Source organism: Lampetra fluviatilis, chromosome 48 (genome assembly GCF_964198595.1).
Source record: "Lampetra fluviatilis chromosome 48, kcLamFluv1.1, whole genome shotgun sequence".
Taxonomy (NCBI): Eukaryota; Metazoa; Chordata; class Hyperoartia; order Petromyzontiformes; family Petromyzontidae; genus Lampetra; species Lampetra fluviatilis.
The window spans coordinates 9302426-9321114 of NC_136322.1; the positions used below are offsets into that span (position 1 = coordinate 9302426).

General features: G+C 52.2%; 1 protein-coding gene across 1 annotated transcript; it reads left to right on the forward strand.

Annotated features, from left to right (window-relative positions):
* Positions 1–466: 466 nt before the first annotated feature.
* On the forward strand, positions 467–17599 carry LOC144948256 (uncharacterized). The gene is made up of 4 exons (XM_078877679.1): positions 467–600; positions 3962–5419; positions 13519–13647; positions 15711–17599. The coding sequence occupies exons 2-4, from the start codon at positions 3978–3980 to the stop codon at positions 17170–17172; spliced, it is 3033 nt and encodes a 1010-aa protein (XP_078733805.1). The 5' UTR covers positions 467–600; positions 3962–3977; the 3' UTR covers positions 17173–17599.
* The last annotated feature ends 1090 nt before the right edge of the window (positions 17600–18689 follow it).

An 18689-nucleotide genomic window follows, 5' to 3' on the forward strand; every position in this document is an offset into this window, starting at 1 on the left:
TTAATATTCTTGGTTCTTTCGGTAAAGTCACGTAGAAGGGAAATAATAAAATAATAGAAATATAAAAAATATATTTTTTTATTGTTGTATATTCATATAAAATAAATATTGTTCAATAAATATTTAAATAATATTCATATAAATACAAAATAATAAAATAATTTAAATATCAAACAATAAAACATTTTATTGTTTGATATTTATATTCTTTTATTATTTCCCTTCTACGTGACTTTACCGAAAGAACCATTTTTTTACAATTCTACTGCGTGTTTGGAGAAATGGAGGCAACGTCCCCCAACGGTCGCCACGTCACGTCTCTTCAACTCCCCACCCCCCACCCATTGCTCGTGACCTCATGTCTCTTCGTCCAACCGCCCAATGCTCGTGACGTCACCTCTCTTCGCCCCTCCCCACCACCGGACGTGACCTAAGGTAATACGCCCCACCCCCCAATGGTCGTGACGTCATCCCCCCCTTCACCGGTCGTGACGTCACGCCGGCGTTGCTTGTTCCCGTTTTGCTCGCCCGACGTCACTCGCACGCGACGGAAGGAAGCCGACGGAGAGGGAGCAGAAGAGAGACCCGAAAGACCGTGGGGTGAGAGACCGTGGGGGAGAGATCGTGGGTGAGAGACCGTGGGGTGAGAGGCCGTGGGTGAGAGGCCGTGGGGGAGAGATCGTGGGTGAGAGACCGTGGGTGAGTCTGTGTGAGAGACCGTGGGGGAGAGACCGTGGGGGAGAGGCCGTGGGTGAGTCTGTCTGAGAGACCGTGGGGGAGAGACCGTGGGGGAGAGACCGTGGGTGAGTCTGTGTGAGAGACCGTGGGGGAGAGGCCGTGGGGGAGAGGCCGTGGGTGAGTCTGTGTGAGAGACCGTGGGGGAGAGGCCGTGGGTGAGTCTGTGTGAGAAACCGTGGGGGAGAGACCGTGGGGGAGAGACCGTGGGGGAGAGGCCGGGGGGGAGAGGCCGTGGGTGAGTCTGTGTGAGAGACCGTGGGGGAGAGACCGTGGGGGAGAGGCCGTGGGAGAGAGACCTGAGTAATAGAGAGAGTGAGAATGAGAGAGACTGAGTAATAAAGAGGGAGAGACTGTGGGAGAGAGACTGGGAGAGAAAGACCGTGGGAGAGAGACCGTGGGAGAGAGGGAGATTGTGAGTGGGAGATTGTGAGAGGGAGATTGTGAGAGGGAGATTGTGAGAGGGAGATTGTGAGAAGGAGATTTTGAGGAGATAGTGCGTGGAAGATTGTGAGAGGGAGATTGTGAGAGGGAGATTGTGAGAGGGAGATTGTGAGAAGGAGATTGTGAGGAGATAGTGCGTGGAAGATTGTGAGAGGGAGATTGTGAGAGGGAGATTGTGAGAGGGAGATTGTGAGAGGGAGATTGTGAGAGGGAGATTGTGAGGAGATAGTGCGTGGAAGATTGTGAGAGGGAGATTGTGAGAGGGAGATTGTGAGAGGGAGATTGTGAGAGGGAGATTGTGAGAAGGAGATTGTGAGGAGATAGTGCGTGGAAGATTGTGAGAGGGAGATCGTGAGAGGGAGATCGTGAGAGGGAGATCGTGAGAGGGAGATCGTGAGAGGGAGATCGTGAGAGGGAGATCGTGAGAGGGAGATCGTGAGAGGGAGATCGTGAGAGGGAGATCGTGAGAGGGAGATCGTGAGAGGGAGATTGTGAAAGGGAGATCGTGAGTGGGAGATTGTGAGAGGGAGATCGTGAGAGGGAGATCGTGAGAGGGAGATTGTGAGAGGGAGATTGTGAGAGGGAGATTGTGAGAGGGAGATTGTGAAAGGGAGATCGTGAGGAGATAGTGCGTGGAAGATTGTGAGAGGGAGATCGTGAGTGGAAGATTGTCAGAGGGAGATTGTGAGAGGGAGATTGTGAGTGGGAGGTTGTGAGAGGGAGATTGTGAGTGGGAGATCGTGAGTGGGAGATTGTGAGAGGGAGATTGTGAGTGGGAGGTTGTGAGTGGGAGGTTGTGAGAGGGAGGTTGTGAGAGGGAGATTGTGAGTGGGAGATCGTGAGTGGGAGATTGTGAGATTGAGATTATGTATATGATCTATGTGTGTGTGATAGAGAGACCGTGGGAGACATCGCGAGGGCGAAATCGCGAGTAGAGAGACCATGAGAGTTTTCTGCGTCGGATTGAAACTTGCAGGCCGGCCCTGCCTACGATCCATCGTGGGTTTAACCTGCAGGCTGAGTCGCAGTGTGAGGAGCTCACAAATACTTTAAAGATCTGGACACGGTCCCTATCTTCGGCGAGCTCCTTCAAGGCTACGTTGGCTGGGTCATGTAGCCCGCATGCCCAGCCACCGCACGCCCAAGCAGCTTCTGTTTGGCCGGATCGAGGGGGGCTAAACGGGTGCGGTACGGGCTGGAGATGAGATGGCGCTGATGCGATACGGGAGGATGTGGAGCTGAGTGGACTTGCCGACGACTGGTACCAGCAGTGTCAAGATCGGCATCTGTGAAGGAGAAGGCTCGTGAAGGACGCTGCTATAGTAGAACCTCTGGTCACGAACGCTTCTGACCACGACCAAATCGGGTTTCGACCAAAAAATTCACTAAATTTTTGAATCTGGTCACGAACACATACTCGGGTGGCGATCAAACATGGCCGCAGCCGATTTCCCCCTTAACGCATTTTTTTGTAAGCGCCAAATTTCCTGTATTTTTGCATTAATTTTGCAATTAGTACGTAAATCGCTAACATAAGAACCCGTTAATCTCTTCTCGCATCATTCATACGATGATGCGGGGAAGTTAACGTTCATACGATATTACGGTGAATGCTTCCAAAAACAATACTGTACCCAAATATTACTGTTAACTTACTTTCAATAGAAACATGAATTGCTCATTCGAATATTCGCTCTCTCTCAGAATCGACCGACTGATGTAGCAGACGAAACAATCATCTTGCTGAACGATTCTAAACCTTGACGCGGCAATGTTAGTTTTCTCTGCTGTTCCAGGTTTTCTCAGTGTTATTAAATGTTTTTACATTTAGTTTACTATTACACTGTGAATTCTAATGCTTGATTAACTATTTTTGTGCTTAAAAATCTATAAAAAAACAATATTTATATACAGTTCGTAGGAGTCTGGAACGGATTGGTCATATTTACATACAATACAATGGGGAAATTATGTTCGAATCACGACCAAATCGGGTTGCGACCAAAGTTATGGAACGAATTATGGTCGTGACCAGAGGTTCTACTGTAATGGGCAGTTGGAGGCAGTCCCCCTCCAGCAACAATGTAGGGCAGAGGAGTGACGCTCAAAACAACTAGCAGAGCGCTGGGCTACTAAGAGTACCAAGTTTGCACAGTAGGGGGCACAGGCGGTGTATCTGCTCGTCATCTCAGTCAAAATCAGAATTATTATTTAGACTGCAGGAGGAGGAGTAATCCGATGAGCTATTAATCTCTTTTCCACAGATGTCCAGTATGGGCATGGGGAGTCGGCGATTTACAACAGCAAACACACGATACACACAAACACGATAGGAGTGCAGAATAGAACAAAAGGTAAGCAAGTCCCGAAATGGAAATTCATTGTTTAAGTTCGATTTATCAAGATTGGGCAAGGCAGCAAAAATAACAACAGAACATTAGCCAACTGCTCTAGTTGGAGGTGCGGGGGAAGGACAACAAATTAAACACAACAATAAGCAGCAGGTCTAAAGAATTGAGTTAGTCAATCTAGATGATGATTTAAAAGTGCATCGTAGCTCCCAGTGGCTTCCTCATACCGGAGAGGAAGAGCGTTCCAGACGTCCGCCACAAGCAGCAGCAGCATCTGAAAGCACCACGCGATGCAGCGGCGACCACTGCCTTTGTTCGACAGTTAGCAACCAGTGTCCGTGGTTTCTAGCTTCACGACTTGTTTGCGATACTTCACGGGGACAGGGCGGGAGAGATTCATTTTCCTTCGTGTGCTTCACTCTTTGCCCCAGTGCCAGGACAGGGACAATGAACGTTGGAGGAGAGATGAAGATCTACTGCCCGATCTGCAACTGGGTGGTGATCAGCCTGCCCGCCCTGGAGGACCACATGACGAAGCACAAGGGCCTGACCAAGTCCGTACTGTACCAGTGCCCCCACTGCCCGTACAGCACGGACAAAGCGGCCACTCTGATCGGCCACCAGAGGAGCCATGCCGACGAGAAGCTCTACAAGTGTTGGGTGTGCGATGAAGTTTTCACGAATTCGGAAGACTACTGCTCCCATCAGACAACGCACATCAATCGAGCGCGACGCAGGAAATCGATCGTCCCACCGCCAAGAGACGTCTCACCGGACAAGAGAATCCGCGCGGGCGAGAGGCCCTACCACTGCAACGTCTGCGGGGTGGACTTCACTCAGTCGCAACACCTCCTCAAACACCAGAGGATCCACACTAACGAGAAGCCGTACGTGTGCACCGTGTGCGGAAAGGCGTTCGTCCGCTCGGCCAACCTCGTCATTCACACTCGGGTCCACACGGGCGAGAAGCCGTACAAGTGCGCCACGTGCGGCAAGGCATACAGCCAGTCGACGGCTCTCATCAACCACAAGAGGACCCACACGGGCGAGAAGCCCTATGGGTGCTCGGTGTGCGGGAAGCGATTTGCCCTGTTGAAGGTTCTCGTCCAACATGAGAGAACCCACACGGGCGAGAAGCCCTACGAGTGCACCACGTGCGGCAAGTCCTTCACCCAGTCGGGCACCCTGGGCATCCACAAGCGCACCCACACGGGCGAGAGACCGTACACGTGCGACGTGTGCGACAGATCGTTCACGCACTTGGGCACCCTCCACGTACACAAGAAGACGCACTCGGGTGGGAGGTCCCTCACGTGCCCCACGCGCGGGAAGGCCTCCTCTGAGGCAGGGAGTCTCCGGGCGTGCCGGCAGGCCCGCGCGGGTTCGAGCGAGTCGACGCCGCCGGCCCGTCCCCCCTTCCTCCGCCGCCGCTCCCGCAGTAGGGCCAGACTCCACGAGGGCATGACTGCCGCTGGGGAGGTCGTGGCGAGCCTCGGGGGCGAGGATCCCGCAGCGACCCCCTCGGCAACCCCTTTGGCGACCCCCTCGGCATCGCTAACATCAGAACACGGCGAGACCCTCAGCTTCGAGACATTGCCAGGGGTGAAGGTAGAATGTGACGGTGAAGATCCTCCCGCCTCCCTACCGAACATGAAGCGGGAGCGCGGAGGGATCGCCAGCTTCGAGACGTGGTCAGGGGTGAAGGTGGAATGCGACGGTGAAGATCCTTCTGCCTCCTTACCGATCATAAAGCGGGAGCGCGGAGAGATCGCCAGCGTCGAGACGTGGCCAGGGGTGAAGGTAGAACTTGGGGGGGAGGATTTTTCAGTTCCCCTCTCGATCGTGAAGCAGGAACAGGAAGAAAGCCCCGGCTATGAGACGCGGCTGGGGTGAAGGTGGCGCACGGGTGCCCGAGTCTCTGCTTTGGGAACGGATGTTGAGGTCTACGTGGGAAGCGTGAAGGTGAAGGCTCCAAAGCAAGCATGTCGAGTGAGAGCGAGTCCTCGACTGGGACCTTTGTTAATTTTGGTGGCGCGGGTGGAGGATGTGTACTACACAGAGGGGGCAGGTCTCTTAGAGCGGAGATTAAATACTCGAGAAGCTGACCGAGAGAGATAAATGCTGAGAAAATGTCGCGTGATACATCGGCCGTTCGAAAGCATGAGCGTGTCTGTACGACTGTGAAGGTACACAACGTGGAGGCAATTTTTTTGCTCTGAGAACAGATACACGTGCAGTGAAAAATACGTAGACTCTTTGTTTTATTTTACCAGGTAAGGCCCACCACTGAGTCACATAGCTATCTTTCAGAAGCTACCTGGCCATCACAAATGTTACCTCAACGAATCGGCCTATCATCACGTGGACACTTATAGCAGTAGCCACATGCTCTCTAAACGCCCGGTGATGTTGATTGTAAATGTCGGGGGGGGGGGGGGGGGGTTGGGGAAACTGGAGGACCCGGAGAAAAATCCACTTGAATCACAGGGAGAGAGACACGTGCAAAGTCCAAATATATAGCAGCCCGTGTCAGAGCTGGGATTGAACCCATGACCTCCTGGATGCCAGACGAGGTAGTTAACATCTCACCACCATGTCACCCAACGGTGGAGGAGACGCCACACCAGATTTTAAAGGAACACCGATCTGGACGTGTGGGTGACGCAGCAGGCAAGGATGGATAACGTGCAACGGACTTAAACTTCGGTAAACACTCTTGAGTGGTGGTTATTAACCTTCACTGCAGCCTTGCACCCCATTGGTTCTCAATCGTTACAAAATAATTATAAGTTGTCTCCTCCCTCGAGACAACAAAGGCCAAAAGATCACCCCCCCCTGCCTCGCCGAAACAAAAGACATCTGGAGGTTAATTATTCACAAGGTTGTCTTGGGAAAGTTGTAAAACTCGATTGACCACCACGGCATAGAAATAATCAAAAAAATAGTGAGGCATAAAACGCCAATATGGGCTGATGAGAGCCTACACACATGACCATAGTGTGAGGATCATTCCTATTGTGCTCCGATCAAAGTCAACATCTCCGAGGGAATACTTGAGGCCGCCGCTACTCTTGAGTGTGCCCAGTACTTCGCCAACCCACAGGCAAAGGATAGTGAGGGTCGAATCAGAGACTGAAGCGGAACGATATAACTTGATCTGGAGCGTGTCCACTGAACAGAGTACAGACAACTGCTGGAGGATTCTCGGAAAGAGGGGGAAAGACATGACGGGCGCTGTCTCTCCCAGCCGTTCCTCAGTCTGCAAGGGTCAACCGTGTCTGATGCCAAGGGGGATGACGCGCTGCCGCCGGCGGACAAGCTATAAGCAATATCTGGTGACGTGACCATCGCGCACACGACTGCAGACGGAGCTGGACCCATTGATCTCTGCCAGCACGGGCACCGCAGTCAGCGTGAGCAGCATGCCGACTCGACAACCACTCCAGCGGTGGACGTGGAGCCTGGCTGGATGCAGCCGAGTAAAATCACACGCCGTGTGCCGACATAGACCCGCCGATTCAGTGCCCCTGCTGAGGACCTGAGGTATTTTAGGTAGGAGGAAACGCACCACTATCAAGCCGATGACAGCCTCTGGAGCCCAGAACCACCAATAGCAGAGATCGTACGTGGACAAACTCAAGCCATACTACCCGCTATAATTATTGGACCTCGTGGTGACTGCTGTTGTATATGTCGGGTTATGAAATTTTGATAAAAATAAATTTTTTTTAATGAAGATGTGAAAAATGCGTAAATCGTGGAAAGCATGCTAATTGATGTAATTATGTGCATAAATTATACCAATTATTTTATGCAAATGTTTGTGATTATATTAATGTGGGCAGTTATGATAATTAGGCTTAGCTTTGCTGCCCAGAGTTGTATCAATCGGGATAAAACAATTATTCTTGCTTAAACATTTATTGATTATATCTTAGTGTATTATGTTAGGTCTCCAAATTCATATCTCAACGCAGGATACAGTTCTTATAACTAAGATTGTTATGCATGAACTTAGGAAAGAAACACTCGAACACTTCTGTGTTAAGCAATTTTAATTCTAAATAAAAACATGTCACTCTAATATGCGAACTCTCATGCTTGGAATTGTTAACACATTACTCCTAGATATGTTTTCCTTATGATCCGTGCATTTAACCCTCTGATTATGTTGTCAAACTGGGTAATCAGAACAATCAATTAATTCCACAGAGTAACGCGAGCATAGCCGGCGACAGGTAGAGTCTTTAAAACAGACATGCAATGATAGTCATACGAAAGGCAATGAGCTAATTATTATATCCCGAAGGCAAAGTATATGTCAATTCATTGTCAAGATTATGCAATTAGCGAAAACGAATGACTAAAATACTTCTAACAATCTTATTCATGTAACTCGACGGGCAGCAACTGCTTTTCACGATCAGTTGATATTTAATGCACCACCTTGGAATGGCAACCCTTCTCAAAACACAAAGATAACTTTTTGGGACAATCTTATTCGTCCCGATATGCGTGTTGTGTGCGTGTGTATTGTCCCCTTGATAAATTATTGTTTTAAGCAGAAGCCGGGCGCTGTGTCATGAGCTTGTGAGGTGGGGGAGGGGTATACAAACAGCGGCTTCACTCCCTGCTCCCTCGCGCGGGCGTGTCTGCAGTGAGCCGCTGGCTTTCTCTCTCCGCAGCTAGATTGAGCGGCGTCGGCGCGAAGTTGTCCTTGAAGAGGCTCGGTCGCTTGGCGCTCGGTGCCCGGCGATTTCGTCGTCAGATAGCGCGCGCAGCTCATCAGCTGCGCAGGTTCCTCACTCTTGTCTTGGTTCCCAGCCGGTGCTGGTCGATGTGTGTGTATTAAACACACGGCGCTCTCGCCGTTTGCAGCTGTTTGTCCGCTGCTGGATGACGAGTCGGCACGACGCTCGCCGTCGTGGTGCGTGATGGTTCCGTCGTCAGATAGCATGCACAGCTCATCCGCTGCTGGATGGTGCAGGTCGGTGTGTGGTCGAACACACGGCGCATTCGATGGCGCTCTCCTCTTCCTCACGGGCGGCTGGTCAGGCTCTTTCCCCTGTTGGATGACAGGTCGACAGAACGCTCGTCACTTGTTCGCTGATGGCTGACACCCTTATGTCGGTGGCGCTCGGTGGCGCTCGGTGGCGCTCAGCTGACGCTGACACTCTTGCGTTTCTACCCTTCCTCGCGGCTGATTGCTCGTCAGCGTAACTCTGTCGGCTCATACCGAACTCAGCCCCTAACATCCCTTCCCTCCTCGAGGCACGACACCCATGGTTGGTGTCGGTGCCTGCTGGCAAGCCTTCACACCAACTCCCTCGCGAACCTCCCTCGAAAAACTGCGTCGCAAGCAGAGTCACAAGAATGAGCAAGACTCAAACCAGACTGAACTGCGTGATGTGCGTTTGTGCTTAAACCAAAAACGTGAAACCCCCTCCCCTCTCTGCACGTCTGTTGTGAGAGAAAAATAAAAAAAACATGCCCTCCGCGGCCTCTCCCCGCGGCCTCTCCCAGCGGCCGCCCTGACCCCCCACTCCCTTTGAGTGGTTGTCATCCCGAGGCCAGAACCCCTTCATACGGATTGGGCATATGGCAGTTCTGATGTCAGCAGGCCAGGATATACACGAGAGGGGGATCCAGGGGAAAGGTCTCAGAAGGTGCCCATCGGGAAGCCTTAGGAACCCGCTAGTAGGTTCCAGAAAGGGGGTGTGGCCGGGGCGGAGCGAGGCCAGAAGTGGGATCCCTATCATGCTGCTCAAGTCCATCGCCACCATTCTTCTCGTCGTCGTCGTCACCATTCTTCTCGTCGTCATCTCCGTCTTCACCATCCCGGGGCGCCGCTAGTCAGACAGCCTACCATCTGTTCTAACTAAGTAGTGCCGCTGACAATAGACGGCCTTATTAAATAGTGTGTTATCCCGGTGGCGCTTGTTAAATAAAGAAGTGCCTCCAAGTCCTACTGTCTCCGAGTTAGTCACTACAATTGTACTAATGAATTCATTGATGCCCCCTTTTGCCATTGGACACATGTTTCTTTAGCACGGTGCCATATGAATATTGTCATTTTTAAGGGCTTTCCTATTGTCGTGTATTGTCACGTTACTATGAGGAGTTAGCCTATTGTTCTATTGCTCAATTTAACAACGTAACTACGAAGATTTTAATTGTACAGATCGATGAGAATGATATCTACAGGAGTACTGTTGTGGCAATTCCGATCATAAGTGTGTTAGCAATTAGAGTGTTTTTAGATGTTACAGTTGCTTAACACAGACGATTCTGAGTGGTTCCTTCCTATGTTCATGCGTAATTATAAACAAAAGCTGTTTAGGAATGTGGGCTTTATGACCCAGCCAACGCAGTCTTGCCTGCCGGAGGAGCTCACCGATGGGATTTTGTCCATATTTTTCAAAGATTTGTGAGCTCCTCACACAATCCAGCCTGGTTAAACCCAGAATGGAGGCAGGCCAGCCTAAATGTTTCTAACCGGCAAAGATGTTCCATTAGGGGGGTCCACGTTTTGCAAGTGTAGAGAAGGTAGGGAATGACCGTCGCCGAGAAGACCTGAAGCTTCGTACGGAGTGACAGACCAGGTAGCTTCCACACAGCGTTAGGCAACCGATGAAAAGATTATGCCGCTCAACTGATTCGGAGTGAGACATCTGCTGTCAAACCAGAGCCGGTCATTAGCACACTGACCAGGTATTGGAAACTCTCCTCTCTCTCCACTACTGCCCCATCACGAATTGGGAGTTGTGGGGGTGGAGTGTCCGATGGTACAAATACCCCGGCAGGTGCTTCGTTTTGGTGGGACTGATGGTAAGGCCCAACCTCTTAATGGCACGCTCCAGGTTCAGCAGCAGCGCCTCCAACTCCTCCTCTAAGTGAGCAGAAATTACCAGATCGGCATACGTAACATAGTTGAGCAATAGGGAGCCATCCCTTGACCACACCCAGGCATCGATCAGCCTCCCATTGTATCTGTACCAGATGAAAATTCCTCTGGTACAGCTATTGAAGGCTTGACGAACTACGTGGTCGAAATAGATGTTAAATAATGTGGGAGCCAGGGGACATCCCTGTCGCACCCCAAGGTGGACAGGGAATGGCTCCGACTCCTGGCCACGTAGTTTTACCCGGGCCCGCTCACCATCATGAAGGTCCTTAATGATATGAGCAGAGGGTCAGGGACTCCGACAGCATGAAGAACAACCCAGAGCCCAGGCCTACTGATGGTATCATAGGCATTGACCAGGTCAATAAAGCAGAGATGTAGGTCTTGTGGTAATTCCTCACACCTCTGCTGTAGCAGACGGACAGAAAATATGGCATCTGTGCAGGACCGCCCTTTCCTGAAACCACATTGGGGCTCCGCAAGCATCTCCTCAGCATGCCTGGCAAGGCAATGTTGAATAATCCTTGCCAGGACCTTTCCCGGCACACTGAGGAGTGAGATGCCCTTGTAGTTGTTACAGTTTGTGCGGTCCCCCTTCTTAAAGAGGGGGACCACCAGGGCATCCTTCCAATCCTGCAGAACCCGTCCAGTGGTCCAGACTGTTGTTATGTCATGTAGGGCAGTCTGTGCACAAACGCCACCCTCCCTCAGCATTTCGCTTTGGAGATCGTCTCTGCCCGGTGCCTTTCCTGGTCTCAGGCTCTGGATCGCCTTCAGTACTTCCTCAACAGATGGAACCTCAGCCAGCCACTCACAGGGGGTGACTTCTTTCCATATTTGAGGCACCACAGCCTCAGCAGGCTCATCCCCACTTTTTCCCATGATGTTTTCCAGGATGAGGGATTTCCCCTCCCCCAGGACCTCACAGAAATGCTCAACAAATCTGTAAACCTGTTCCTGGGAGTCGGAGATTGGATCACCGTTCTTTCCCCTAATGATGGCAATAGGTGTGGCGCTGCAGGTAACTTTTTTGATGGAATTAAAGAGCGATTTGTGATCACGGGCCATTGAGGCTGACTCCATCTCCTCAGCAATCCATGACCACCAACCATCCTTGCAGTGCCTCATGGCTCTCCGAACCTCCGAGCGAAGGTTGCGGTAAGCCTCATTCCCTGACGTGGGATGCTGTAGACGATGAGAATAGGCCTGTCACTTTTTCTCAGCCAGCCTGAACACCTCCTCTGTCAGCCATATACCCAAAGCAGCCATTGCAGCTGCATGAGCCACAGTCCTAAACCTTGCCCATTACCCCTCGACATCAGGAGTGGGGGACGATGCCAACCCCAGCATGGTCTCAGCTAGCTGAGACCATGGGTTTGAATGGGATTCTGGGTGTACACCCACCACCGGAGCGGAAGAATGGCAGGCGCATCTTACAGATGACAAGTCTATGGTCAGTGGGCAGATCAGCTCCACAGTAGGTCCTGGTGTCAAAGACATGGGCCCGCATCCACTGTTCCGTCACTATGTAGTCCAGCAGATGTTCTTGCTTGGACCCGGCATGCATCCATGATGTGTGGATGCGCCGATGCTGTAACAGCGTGTTGGTAATTATAAGTCCATGGGCTGCACAAAAATCGAACAGCCTCCTACCATTGTTATTGAGCTGATCTGGCCCATGTCTTCCAATCACTCCAGACCAGGTGCTAGCATCATGACCAACTCGGGCATTGAAGTCACCCAACAAGATGAATATCCCGAGGGGCCACTTTAGCCAGCACCTGTGACAGGAGGTCATAGAAGGCTCAAGTTCAAGTTCATTTATTAGGTATAGCCCTGTAAGCCATTCCGCTCTTGAATCGGGTGCAACCGCAACAAACAAAAAATATCTGACTGATCAGCCTTGCCTGCATCCCTCCACAGATGTTCGTCTTCGGTGGGGGCATAAGTAACCACGACCACCACTCCTCGCCTCTGGTTGATGGGAAGGCGAGCCCAAAGTAGCCTGAGGCTTACAGCTTCCCGCACCTCACCGCCACACTCCCACGTCCCCATCATTCTTTTGTTCAGAAGAGCCATATCTACGTGACGTTACCGAAAGACCCAAATAATGTCCACCGTATCGCACGACGTTACGTCTCACGCTCTTCGTTGCCCGTGACGTCACATCCCTTCGCCCCACCGGCCAAGACGTCACGTAACTTCGTCCCCCACCTGTCGTGACGTCACATCTCGTGCCCTCACCCTACCAGTCCTGACGTCACGTCTGTTCGTTTCAGTTTCATTTATTAGGTATAACCCTGTGAGCCATGCGGCTCTTGACTCGGGTGCAACCGCAACAAAACAAAAACATGAACAAGAAACATCTTAAAGTGACTACACGCAACAGAAAAATCCAGGAAAAAACAGCAAATTCTTCCAGAAAAAACACCGTATTTCAACGCTGTGTGCAAAAATCCCAGTGAGATGCAAGTCAAACACTAATAACCATAAGACAATGTAGATTAAAGTTATCAGGCCAACTCTGTACTACAACAAACAAACATGGCTAAACCAAAACGTTTTCAAAATCACCAAAATAAAGCTATAAAAAAAGTAACAGTGATCATAGGAACTGTTATTCAAAGATATACATAACATGTACAACCAAACGTTGCAGCCATAGCTGGCAGCATGAGTCACTCCATAACAGCAGTATCAGTAGCAGAATCAAAATATTTCACTACACCTTTAAAGATCAACACACTATAATCAAAACTCAAGATCATACTTTGCAGAAGTCATCCGGAACGATTAATTTGATTTCAGGCCATTCTGAATAGCAGTGGCAGCTAGGGGTATACAATTCTTCTAGAGCAGTTTTGAGTGAAGATCTCACAGGTAGTGATTCAAGTTGCAGTTTATTGCAACTTGGATCACTATTGCTCGTGACCTCATGTCTCTTCGTCCAACCGATTGTGACGTCACGTCCATTCGCCCCCCCCCCACACCACCGGTCGCAACGTCATGTTTATACGCCCCCCCCCCAAAGGTCAAGACGTCACGTCCGTTCGTCATCTACCGGTCCTGACGTCACCCCCCCCCCCCCAACGGTCGTGACGTCACGCCGGCCTTGCTTGGTCCCGTTTTGCTCGCGCCAACGTCACTCGCACGCGACGGAAGGAAGCCGACGGAGAGGGAGCAGAGGGCGAAGAGAGACCCGGAGACTGTGGGGTGAGAGGCCGTGGGGGAGAGACCGTGGGGGAGACTGTGTGAGAGTCTGTGTGAGAGACCGTGGGGGAGAGACCTTGGGTGAGAGACCGTGGGGGAGAGACCGTGGGGTGAGAGACCGTGGGGGAGAGACCGTGGGAGGTGGGACAGATTGTGAGTGAGCGTGGGAGACTGTGAGAGAGAGGGAGAGAGACCGTGAGAGAGAGGGAGATTGTGAGAGGGAGATTGTGAGAGGGAGATTGTGAGAGGGAGATTGTGAGAGGGAGATTGTGAGAGGGAGATTGTGAGAGGGAGATTGTGAGAGGAAGATTGTGAGAGGGAGATTGTGAGAGGGAGATCGTGAGAGGGAGATCGTGAGAGGGAGATCGTGAGATCGTGAGTGGGAGATCGTGAGATCGTGAGAGGGAGATCGTGAGTGGGAGATCGTGAGTGGGAGATCGTGAGATCGTGAGAGGGAGATCGTGAGAGGGAGATCGTGAGAGGGAGATCGTGAGAGGGAGGTCGTGAGTGGGAGGTCGTGAGTGGGAGGTCGTGAGTGGGAGGTCGTGAGTGGGAGGTCGTGAGTGGGAGGTCGTGAGAGGGAGATCGTGAGTGGGAGATCGTGAGTGGGAGATCGTGAGAGGGAGATCGTAAGGGGGGGATCGTGAGTGGGAGACATCGCGAGGGCGAAATCGCGAGTAGAGAGACCATGAGAGATTTCTGCGCCGGTTTGAAACTTGCAGGCCGGCCCTGCCTACAATCCATGGTGGCTTTAACCTGCAGGCTGAGTCGCAGTATGAGGAGCTCACAAATACTTGAAAGATCTGGACACGGTCCCTGTCTTTGGCGAGCTCCTCCAAGGCTACCACTTTCTCTGGGTCATGTAGCCCGCATGCCCAGCCACCGCACGCCCAAGCAGCTTCTGTTTGGCCCGATAGAGGAGGGCTAAACGGGCGCGGTACGGGCTAGAGAAGAGATGGAGTGATGTGGTACAGGAGGATGTGGAGCTGAGTGGACTTGCCGATGACTGGCACCAGTGGTGTCAAGATCGGCCTCTGTGGAGGAGGAGGCTCGTGAAGGACGCTGCTACTGGGCAGTTGGAGGCAGTCGCCCTCCAGCAACAATGCAGGGCAGAGGAGCGACGCAACAACGAGCAGAGCGCCGGGCGACTAAAACACACCAAGTTTGCACAGTAGAGGGCACAGGTGGTGCATCTGCCAGTCATCTCAGTCAGAATCAGAATGTTTATTTAGACTGCAGGAGGAGGAATCCGATGAGCTATTAATCTCTTTTCCACAGATGTGCAGTATGGGAGTCAGCGATTTACAACGGCAAACACACGATACACACAAACACACGATACACACAAACACACGATAGGAGTGCAAAGTAGAACAACAGGTAAGCAAGTCCCGAAATGGAAAATATTGTTTAAGTTCGATTTATCAAGATTGGGCGAGGCAGCAAAAATAGCAACAGAGCAGTTGTCAACTGCGCTAGTCGGAGGTGCGGGGGAAGGACAACATAACAACAAGCAGCAGTTCTAAACAATTTAGTTTTTCAATCTAGATCAGTGGTGAGGAACGTCCGGCCCGTGGGCTGTATAAGGCCCGCAAAATCATTTGGTCTGCTGGTCCTGCCAAGGCAACCACACGCAGGACTCGAAATTCAATACATCCAGGAGCAAACCTGGAAAAGCAGTTGCGAGTAGCAGCAACATCATCGATACCAGATAACATCACCACGCCAGCTATCACATTAGGGGTGAGTTAATTAAATGTTTGATGATTTTGTATGCCCCGCGAATGATGTTATAAATATCTGAATGGCCCTTGGCGGATAAGGTTCCCCACCCCTGATCTAGATGATGATTTAAAAGTGCATCGTAGCTCCCAGTGGCTTCCTCATACCAGAGAGGAGGAGCGTTCCACACGTCCGCCACAAGCAGCAGCAGCATCTGAAAGCACGATGTGACACAGCGTCGACCACTGCCTTTGTTTTACATTTGCACTCCTTGTTTGCGATACTTCACAGGGGCGGGGTGGGGGAGATTAATTTTTCTTCGTGTGCTTCACTCTTTGCCACAGTTCTAGGACGGGAACGATGAACGAGGGAGGAGAGATGAAGATCTACTGCCCGGTCTGCAACTGGGTGGTGGTCAGCCTGCCTGCCCTGGAGGACCACATGAAGCAGCACAGGGGTCGGACCGAGCCCGTGCTGTACCAGTGCCCCCACTGCCCATACAGCACGGACAAAGTGGCCACTCTGATCGGCCACCAGAGGAGCCACGCTGACGAGATGCTCCACAAGTGCTGGGTGTGCGATGAAGTTTTTGCAAATTCGGAAGACTACTGCTCCCATCAGACCACGCACATCAATCGAGCGCGATGCAGGAAGTCGATCGTCCCACCGCCAAGAGACGTCTCACCGGACAAGAGAATTCGCACGGGGGAGAGGCCCTACCACTGCAACGTCTGCGGGGTGGACTTCACTCAGTCGCACCACCTCCTCATACACCAGAGAATCCACACTAACAAGAAGCGATACGTGTGCACCGTGTGCGGAAAAGTGTTCGTGCGCTTGGCCAACCTCGATAACCACACTCGGGTCCACACGGGCGAGATGCCGTACAAGTGCGCCACGTGCGGCAAGGTATACAGCCAGTCGACGGCTCTCATCAACCACAAGAGGATCCACACGGGCGTGAAGCCCTATGGGTGCTCGGTGTGCGGGAAGCGATTTGCCCTGTTGAAGATTCTCGTCCAACATGAGAGAACCCACACGGGCGAGAAGCCCTACGAGTGCACCACGTGCGGCAAGTCCTTCACCCAGTCGGCCACCCTGGGCAACCACAAGCGCATCCACACGGGCGAGAGACCGTACACGTGCGACGTGTGCGACAGATCGTTCACGCACTTGGGCACTCTCAACGTACACAAGAAGACGCACTCGGGTGGGAGGTCCCTCACGTGCCCCACGCGCGGGAAGGCCTCCTCTGAGGCAGGGAGTCTCCGGGCGTGCCGGCAGGCCCGCGCGGGTTCGAGCGAGTCGACGCCGCCGGCCCGTCTCCCCCTCCTCCGCCGCCGCACCCGCAGTAGGGCCAGACTCCACGAGGGCATGACTGCCGCTGGGGAGGTCGTGGCGAGCCTCGGGGCCGAGGGTCCCGCAGCGACCCCCTCGGCAACCCATTTGGCGACCCCCTCGGCATCGCTAACATCAGAACACGGCGAGACCCTCAGCTTCGAGACATTGCCAGGGGTTAAGGTAGAATGTGACGGTGAAGATCCTCCCGCCTCCCTACCGAACATGAAGCGGGAGCGCGGAGGGATCGCCAGCTTCGAGACGTGGTCAGGGGTGAAGGTGGAATGCGACGGTGAAGATCCTTCCGCCTCCTTACCGATCATAAAGCGGGAGCGCGGAGAGATCGCCAGCGTCGAGACGTGGCCAGGGGTGAAGGTAGAACTTGGGGGGGAGGATTTTTCCGTTCCCCTCTCGATCGTGAAGCAGGAACAGGAAGAAAGCCCCGGCTGTGAGACGCGGCTGGGGTGAAGGTGGCGCACGGGTGCCCGAGTCTCTGCTTTGGGAACGGATGTTGAGGTCTACGTGGGAAGCGTGAAGGTGAAGGCTCCAAAGCAAGCATGTCGAGTGAGAGCGAGTCCTCGACTGGGACCTTTGTTAATTTTGGTGGCGTGGGTGGAGGATGTGTACTACACAGAGGGGGCAGGTCTCTTAGAGCGGAGATTAAACACTCGAGAAGCTGACCGAGAGAGATAAATGCTGAGAAAATGTCGCGTGATACATCGGCCGTTCGAAAGCATGAGCGTGTCTGTACGACGGTGAAGGTACACAACGTGGAGGCAATTTTTTTTGCTCTGAGAACAGATACCTGGCCATCACAAATGTTACCTCAACGAATCGGCCTATCATCACGTGGACACTTATAGCAGTAGCCACATGCTCTCTAAACGCCCGGTGATGTTGATTGTAAATGTCGGGGGGGGGGGGGGGGGGGTTGGGGAAACTGGAGGACCCGGAGAAAAATCCACGTGAATCACGGGGAGAGAGACACGTGCAAAGTCCAAATATATAGCAGCCCGTGTCAGAGCTGGGATTGAACCCATGACTTCCTGGATGCCAGACAAGGTAGTTAACATCTTACCACCATGTCACCCAACGGTGGAGGAGACGCCACACCAGATTTTAAAGGAACACCGATCTGGACGTGTGGGTGACGCAGCAGGCAAGGATGGATAACGTCCAACGGACTTAAACTTCGGTAAACACTCTTGAGTGGTGGTTATTAACCTTCACTGCAGCCTTGCACCCCATTGGTTCTCAATCGTTACAAAATAATTATAAGTTGTCTCCTCCCTCGAGACAACAAAGGCCAAAAGATCACCCCCTCCCCTGCCTCGCCGAAACAAAAGACATCTGGAGGTTAATTATTCACAAGGTTGTCTTGGGAAAGTTGTAAAACTCGATTGACCACCACGGCATAGAAATAATCAAAAAAATAGTGAGGCATAAAACGCCAATATGGGCTGATGAGAGCCTACACACATGACCATAGTGTGAGGATCATTCCTATTGTGCTCCGATCAAAGTCAACATCTCCGAGGGAATACTTGAGGCCGCCGCTACTCTTGAGTGTGCCCAGTACTTCGCCAACCCACAGGCAAAGGATAGTGAGGGTCGAATCAGAGACTGAAGCGGAACGATATAACCTGATCTGGAGCGTGTCCACTGAACAGAGTACAGACAACTGCCGGAGGATTCTCGGAAAGAGGGGGAAAGACATGACGGGCGCTGTCTCTCCCAGCCGTTCCTCAGTCTGCAAGGGTCAACCGTGTCTGATGCCAAGGGGGATGACGCGCTGCCGCCGGCGGACGAGCTATTAGCGATATCTGGTGACGTGACCATCGCGCACACGACTGCAGACGGAGCTGGACCCATTGATCTCTGCCAGCACGGGCACCGCAGTCAGCGTGAGCAGCATGCCGACTCGACAACCACTCCAGCGGTGGACGTGGAGCCTGGCTGGATGCACCCGAGTAAAATCACACGCC